The sequence below is a fragment of the Penaeus chinensis genome, chromosome 31 (genome assembly GCF_019202785.1).
Source record: "Penaeus chinensis breed Huanghai No. 1 chromosome 31, ASM1920278v2, whole genome shotgun sequence".
NCBI classification, from domain to species: domain Eukaryota; kingdom Metazoa; phylum Arthropoda; class Malacostraca; order Decapoda; family Penaeidae; genus Penaeus; species Penaeus chinensis.
This window is the reverse complement of record NC_061849.1, coordinates 22,737,738-22,745,237: the sequence shown is the minus strand read 5'-3', so window position 1 is coordinate 22,745,237 and position 7,500 is coordinate 22,737,738. Positions and strand designations below refer to the sequence as shown.

At 40.6% G+C, this 7,500-nt stretch overlaps 1 protein-coding gene across 1 annotated transcript in view; it reads right to left on the bottom strand.

Moving 5' to 3' along the window:
* Window positions 1-2,088: 2,088 nt before the first annotated feature.
* Window positions 2,089-7,500, bottom strand: part of LOC125042089 — a 13,922-nt gene continuing 8,510 nt past the window's right edge. Inside the window, exons 11-16 of the mRNA XM_047637556.1 lie at window positions 6,340-6,543; window positions 5,246-5,553; window positions 4,871-4,952; window positions 3,907-4,098; window positions 3,372-3,566; window positions 2,089-2,153 (exon numbers count right to left, since the gene is read on the bottom strand). Coding sequence (XP_047493512.1) covers window positions 2,089-2,153; window positions 3,372-3,566; window positions 3,907-4,098; window positions 4,871-4,952; window positions 5,246-5,553; window positions 6,340-6,543 — 1,046 coding nt within the window. The remainder of the gene's footprint in view (window positions 2,154-3,371; window positions 3,567-3,906; window positions 4,099-4,870; window positions 4,953-5,245; window positions 5,554-6,339; window positions 6,544-7,500) is intronic.

The window sequence follows — 7,500 nt, the reverse complement described above, 5'->3', positions numbered from 1 at the left end:
TATATATATGTATAATACGTATACATAGCAGCCATTCATTCCACTGCAGGACATAAGCCTCTCTCAATTCATTACTGAGAGGTTAGATGGCAGTGTCACCCTTGCCTGATTGGATGCCCTTCCTAATCAACCGCGGTTTGGCGCACTTACACTTTGTGCCACGGCGGTGACTTCCCCTATGACACCTGCGTCTGACTTCTCAAGGCGATATGTCGTTTTCTCTGGCTCGCGCCAGCAGTCAGAGCGCAGGCATTTTTACGACCGCCGCGACGGGGAATTGAACTCAGGACCACAAGGGTCGGAGTCCAGTGCGCTAACCACTGGACTATATTTATATATATACATATATATATATATATTCGCATGTCATATATTTAACACTATGCTATGATTATGTATTAGAAATTATGTTCAGTTTCTTGATATACTTCATTTATTTGTTTTTCTTTGTCCCTTACCATCGTTGGATTGTTGTATTCTGGGCCTTGGATTTTGCTCAGTTAATATCATTGTTAATACCATTAAGTAGTCTTTCCTTATCCGCCTCTTTAAGAATTTCATTGGATATTTATCCTTCCTTCTTTCCTTCGCATTGCTGTTTTTGCCCTTTTTAGCAGAGTAATTTCCCTTTCTTCTCAAAGCTCCTCATCCCATTCAAGCGGCAATGTAAAAATTATTTTGACTCTGCAGTTTTCTTTGGTTGTTGCAGAGTCTAGCCTAAGGCACCTTTAAGTCTTAACCATTCGCCCCATGTGGCAATTATACAAGCTATGCCCACTGTAATACAGGTTAATTTATTGTATTTACACATAGATGGCTCTACAAGTTCTTAATCAACAAATAGCCAGTTATTAGCAACTACCTAATCTCACCTGTTTACCCTTTTCTTTCACTTTAAGAAAGGGTCTTTTGTATTATTTCATTGTCTAAAATATTTTGATGACAAATTAATAATCATAACATCAATAACAATAACAACAGTATCGATATCAATGGTATTATTAATTTTCCCGCCAATTCAAGGAATGAGGAAATCAGGATCGGTAACTAGGTCCTACTGATAGACTCCTTGCCTGCTGAGCACATGTGGAGCCATCTGTATGTAACAAAATTCACCAAAAACTACAGGGGACAGAACATAAATCCGGGGCGTATGGGTTAAGTACCTTGGTCTAGCCGAATAGGTCTTAAGTTGGCTATATAGGCAACACTTTGATTACCAACTACCACAAGTTGGTTATCAGTATTGCCATCTACTCCAGGTAGTCTTTTAAGCTACCTTTCCACTGACGGGTAAGCATGATGGAGTCTTTTTGGCTGTTTATTTATCTATTTTTTATTTTTTATTATTATTATTATTTGCCTGATTATGGCTATGTATAGGGATGTCAGGGAGGTGTTGAAAAATCGTCTTTGCTGTAACTAAGTTTGTCTTGTAGAATCTGTTAGATCTTTATGTATGTGTGTATAATCATCTGTCGACAGCAACACACTGAACTTTTTACTTTTTGGTTTATTGCAGTTTATTAATTTAATCCCCTCTTCTAAGTTATTATTCTGTTGGAAATAATTTTGGATATTGTTTTTCTAACTATAAAGAATGAACATACTTTCCCCTCTACTGACTTGAAATCTAGGAATCGATTAGACTTGGCAGTTATGTATCCGGTTGGGGCAGTGACATTAGCCTTGTGCCGGTGCCATCAAGGAAACTGGATCAATGAAGGGGAAAGTGGCACTCTATTAGAGGTGAAGCGACCTGCAGTAACACGGACATAGAGGATGGTTGGACCTATTGTTGAACATCACATAGCCACCTCCAAGAGACTTCAATCTTTGGTAGTAGAGGTTATCCCAGTCGATTCGGCCTTAAGCCTCTTAATGCTCTTGGTGATTCACAGTACTCAGCAACCTGCCGGGACCCTCTAGAGTCTAGCACTATGCAACTACTTTTAAAATGAAATTTTATTTTCTCCATAAACCAGAGCGTAACTTTCTACAGCAGGAAATACTAGAGACTATGCATGCATCCGTATTATATAAGACTGACACTGCTGAGGACTGAGAGGGAACATTATATCAGGAAATTTAGTAGGTGATCTTTGCCCTGTCTACCAAGCTCTGAGTAAGCCCGCCCCATAGAAGTCTATAATCTGCTGATATTTTCAGTATGAACCATATCAGTGTTGTCAATGACATCTCCCCTCATGTGATACCTCGTTGGTGCACCGGAACGTGAGCAGTACACTTATAAATGCGGGCAAATTTGTGTGGAGGAAAATGAAATTCACACAAAATTACGAAGTGATGAAACTGCATGCTAATAATGACCTTTCATGCTGAGCCTGAAAATGTTTATTCCTCTTAGCATTCCCACTTTCTAACTCAGTCATGTATATACATAACATGAAGCCCGTCGTATGCCTGGTTGGTCTCTGCCGCTGTCAATCCTACCATCATAACAATGATTTTTTCCATTAGAATTAAAATCATTGCTATCACCATTAGCGTCATCATATAGAATAGCCATTCTTATTAACATTCCATATACCTACGAATTTGCTGCGCTTCAAAACTATACATTGCCATCATCATTGTCACAGTTACATATGTTGAGAGAGAGAGAGAGAGAGAGAGAGAGAGAGAGAGAGAGAGAGAGAGAGAGAGAGAGAGAGAGAGAGAGAGAGAGAGAGAGAGAGAGCGAGAGAGAGAGAGATAAAATGCGGGAAAAATCATATTTTACAAATTATAAAGCATCCGAAATAATCCGGGGCTAAGAAATGGACAGGAAAACAACACGATCCATCAGATTTTACTGTTGTTACAACGAATTTCATCACTATGATTTACAGTCCTCTCCGCACTGACATTCAACATTCATTCGAGTGCAAATATTCAAGAAATGTATAAAGTACAGTGTCATGTGTTTATATGTGTTTGTTTATGTTTGCGCGAGTGTGTATATATATGTGTGTGTGTGCGTGTACATATAAATGCATATACATATACATGTATAACAATCCTCCCTGACCTGGCCTCGAACCTAGGTCACTCCGTCTATGAGAGCGGAGGGCCAGTAATAAACCAACCATGCCATATATATATATATATATATATATATATATATATATATATATATGTAGGCCTACACATATATACATATATATATATATATGTAGGCCTACACATATATACATATATATAGGCCTACACTTATATACATATATATATATAAATATATATACATATATATTTATGATAAGGAAATAAGACTATCAGCATCTTGATGCACTTATATCAAACCTTATACCACTTTATACCAGTATACCACATCAAAAAATGACCAAAATCACACGAAACAAAACACCTACTAGAAATGCAATAGAAGATGGGGTCCAGGTCCGGCCAGCCATTGGCGGTGAGAGTAACGTTGTACTGACTCTGGCCCGTGCTGGAGACACTGCCTTCTTCGCACGTGTAAGTGATCGTGGTGCCAATGGGGTAGGGAGGCTCCGCTGCAGTGGCCACGACCCTGGAGGGTGCCACTGGGGGAGGGACGGTCGTACCTGAGGGCGTAGGGAGAGAGGGAGGGAGGGAGGGGTTCAATGTTTCGGCATTACAGAATTCCGTAATTCCATGCGAAGACGTAACACCTAAACGCCAATTGCACAGTTTGCATCGTGGAATAATTCATTCAAACTTCGTAAACCAAATAACTAGTGAAAATTGCCCGCAACTTCCGTAAGCTAAATAATTACATTAAACCCCCTTAAAGCTTCTCACAACTCGGTAAGCTGAAGAACTCATTCATAAACTACATCACAACTCATTTACACCCTCAAACGACTTTACAAGCAACGCATCCTCCCAACAACCACTCAAAACACTAAACCACGTAACACACACCATTAACACAATAAAACTCCGGCTCCTCGAACAGCCACCCTTCCACCGTCGCCGATGCGGTTGTGTAGTCGACGCCCGTTACGCCCAAAAGGCCTTCCTCACACGAGCAGTTGGCCGTCGTGGCGGGCCAGATGGGCGTGGGAAGCAGGTCGCAGGCGGTTCCGTTGGGCGGCGTCGGAGAGGTCCAAATGGCTGGCGTGGGGCGTGCGAGGTATGGGGTAAAGACAGTATTTACAATATCCATCTAACTGTTTGGCCATCTCTCTCTATTTATGCCTGCCTACCCATCCATTTATATTTATTAGGCTACCTATCTATCTATCTATAATTATGAAATAGCACTGCTTAGGAATAATACACATATGTATATGTGTATGTGTATAAACAAATCTTGCGCAAGGCAATCATGCAGTAAATGGCACAGAGTGTTCAACTGTTTCGACTGGTTTGACCAAGAAAAATAACTGACTCTAACTTCAAAATTAGTGTTACATATAAATCCTGTGCGGTAGTAGTGCATCTGGCTGGTGATATTTGTGCAATGTAAACATTCGAATTGAAACATAAATTGAAATATTGCCAAGAATGCTGTTCTCTAATTTCGAAGGTTGGTACTTTAGGATATCAAAATGTGATATCCTTTATACGTTATGAAACATTTCCTCGATTCACTTTAGTCTATACTTCGAATAAATGGTAGCGTTACCGACTGTAGTGTAATTTTCTGTTATTTACCGCTAGCGCCCGTGCTTATAGCGCACATTTGCGCTATAAGCACTATCTGTCTATCTGTCTACCTATATGCACATACATACTTATACATATTTGCCTGTCTATCTGCACTATACCTATCTGCCTATCTGTCTGTACATACATACTTATACATCTGTTTATCTATCTATGTTTCCATCTATATGAACATGCTTATACCTATCTTCTTATCTATCTGTCTATCCATACTTACGAGTGTCACAGATCAATGATGAATGTGCGAGTTGCCAGGTTAGGTCATTTCCACAAACAGCGGAGGTGGCGTTTAATATATCCTGTCAAGTAGCGAAAATGAAATCAATCTCTGCTAAAATTCGTTTTCCTATCTGTAATATCCTCCTCTCCCATTTCTTCTCCCTCGTATTTCTAAAACTCACTTTGTTTACCAAGTACTGTACATATGGAGGATTCATCTACTAACTTCTGCATCATATATTTCCACCCTTGGATTCTCATAACTCACTTGTCATTAAATTTAGCAAAAATAATCCTACCCACATCTAGCCATATATTTTCTCAGTAACTACACATTTTCTCAGTAACGAAGCATAGAGATAAAACACGTTACCTCCCCATCATGCTTCAAGAGAAAACCAGGAGAGCAGTTATAGTGCACAACACCCCCAACGCCACTATAATTATACGCTAATTGCTCCATGTTTTTCCCAGCTAATGGAGGGTCCAGGGTGCAGGCTGGATAACACCCGGTGACATTCTCCCAGCCGGTGTTGTTGCAAGTCACAACCTGGCTTGTAACGCCCTCCTCGAACAGATGGCTCAGTTTGCAGGTTGCAGTGACGAAGGCCTGCACTGTGTAATTGAGTGACGGATCCCAGTCTACGGTAGCGTTCTCGACCGTGGGTGTTCCTAGACAGACTGCAAGAAAAAGGGAAAGGTATGTGGCTTAAGGGAGAAAAGGTTTAGGATTTTATGATGCTTATTTATCTTTCCATGATTGCTGCATGGAATGTGGCAAAAAAAAGCACTCATAGTATCCCCAACGACATTTAATTTTGTCACTAAAATCGTTATTGTCACTGCTGTTCTTACCGTTGATATTATCGTGAAGCTCGCCCATGTTCAGGCAGCCATTCAAGTTCTTTCCATTTAACACTTAACTATTACAATCGATATTAGAAAGCCTATGATATAGGAATAAAAGGTGCATTTTTTAGATACAGATGCACTTCCATTTGCTGTCATAAGTCAGCTATGCTCATTTCTCTATCCTGTTATCAATTTAAAAAATCAGTCTTTTGTGCAGAAGACATATTTTCATTCAGACATATGTCGGGTTTATTTTAGGCTTGCTAGAGAGAGAAGCTGCGTGGTAGGCATACTGGTTCATAATATGTTGGTCCGGCAAAATGGATAATGCGGCAAGCACTTAAAACTTCAAATCTCGCAAAAGTATTACTATTACTATTAGACTTTGATCACAAAGACCATTATCGCTACGTCTATTATCATTGTTGTCAATAACATCGACGTTATTATTTGTCATTATCAATGCAGTTCTCACCATCATCATTATCACTGCTGCATAAAAATTATTCACATCATCATCATAACCATATCAATTTACACCAAGACTGATAAATAGAGGCGATACCCAAGCTCGGAATACAAAAAATCAACGACTTAACTCCATGCGACACCCACCATCACAGTCCTCAACGGAAGCCGGCAGAAAGACGTATTCAGTGGGAGTCTCGGAGCATGTGACGACCTGGGTTGACCTGCCGTCCCTCGTGCCCATCAGGTCAGGGCAGGTGTAGGTGACAGTTCCGGTCGCGTTCCGGAAGTCCACGCTCGTCACGTTGGTCATGAGGGGGGAGGGGGCGGGGGGAGGATCATCGAAGCAGTCTGTGGAATTATGTTTTAACTATAAATTGACATGTAGCGTGACACGAAATTCTTGGTATTGCCAGTATATTTCAATGAAAAAAGGGTCTGGATTTGCTTTGGCTGTTCATTTACATGTATAGTCGGCAGAAGTTTAAGTTTTAGCTGTTCATTTGCAAGTAGACTTAACAGAAATTGGTTATTAATTTGCGTGTATAATGAGGAGCTGATGTTTTGGCTCTGGTTAATGTTTCAGCTGCGTTTTTACACTGTTCACTACATGTTGAATAATTAGGAATTGCTATTTTGACTCTTCATATATATACTTTTGGCTATTAATTTGCACATAGAATTAATTATAATGAAAACGAGGCCTCTCTCTCTCTCTCTCTCTCTCTCTCTCTCTCTCTCTCTCTCTCTCTCTCTCTCTCTCTCTCTCTCTCTCTCTCTCTCTCTCTCTCTCTCTCTCTCTCTCTCTCTCTCTCTCTCTCTCTCTGTGTGTGGTGCAGCGGTAGCGTTCTCGTCTAGCAATCTTGCTGACCTGCGTTCGAATCCCTCGCCGCCAGTGGATGGTAACCCCGGCCATTCCTTGCACACAGGGGATAGTTTAGAAGCAAAATGAAACAGACAGTATGTCACACCAAGAATATCCATTGTTACAAATGGAATCAAAACTAAACTTATTAAACTTATTAAACTCTCTCTCTCTCTCTCTCTTCTCTCTTCTCTCTTCTCTCTTCTCTCTTCTCTCTTCTCTCTTCTCTCTTCTCTCTTCTCTCTTCTCTCTTCTCTCTTCTCTCTTCTCTCTTCTCTCTGTCGCACGCACCCACCCACCCACACACCCACACACACACACACACACACACACACACACACACACACACACACACACACACACACACACACACACACACACACACACACACACACACACACACACACACACAGACTCACAGACTCACAGAAATCAAACTATTT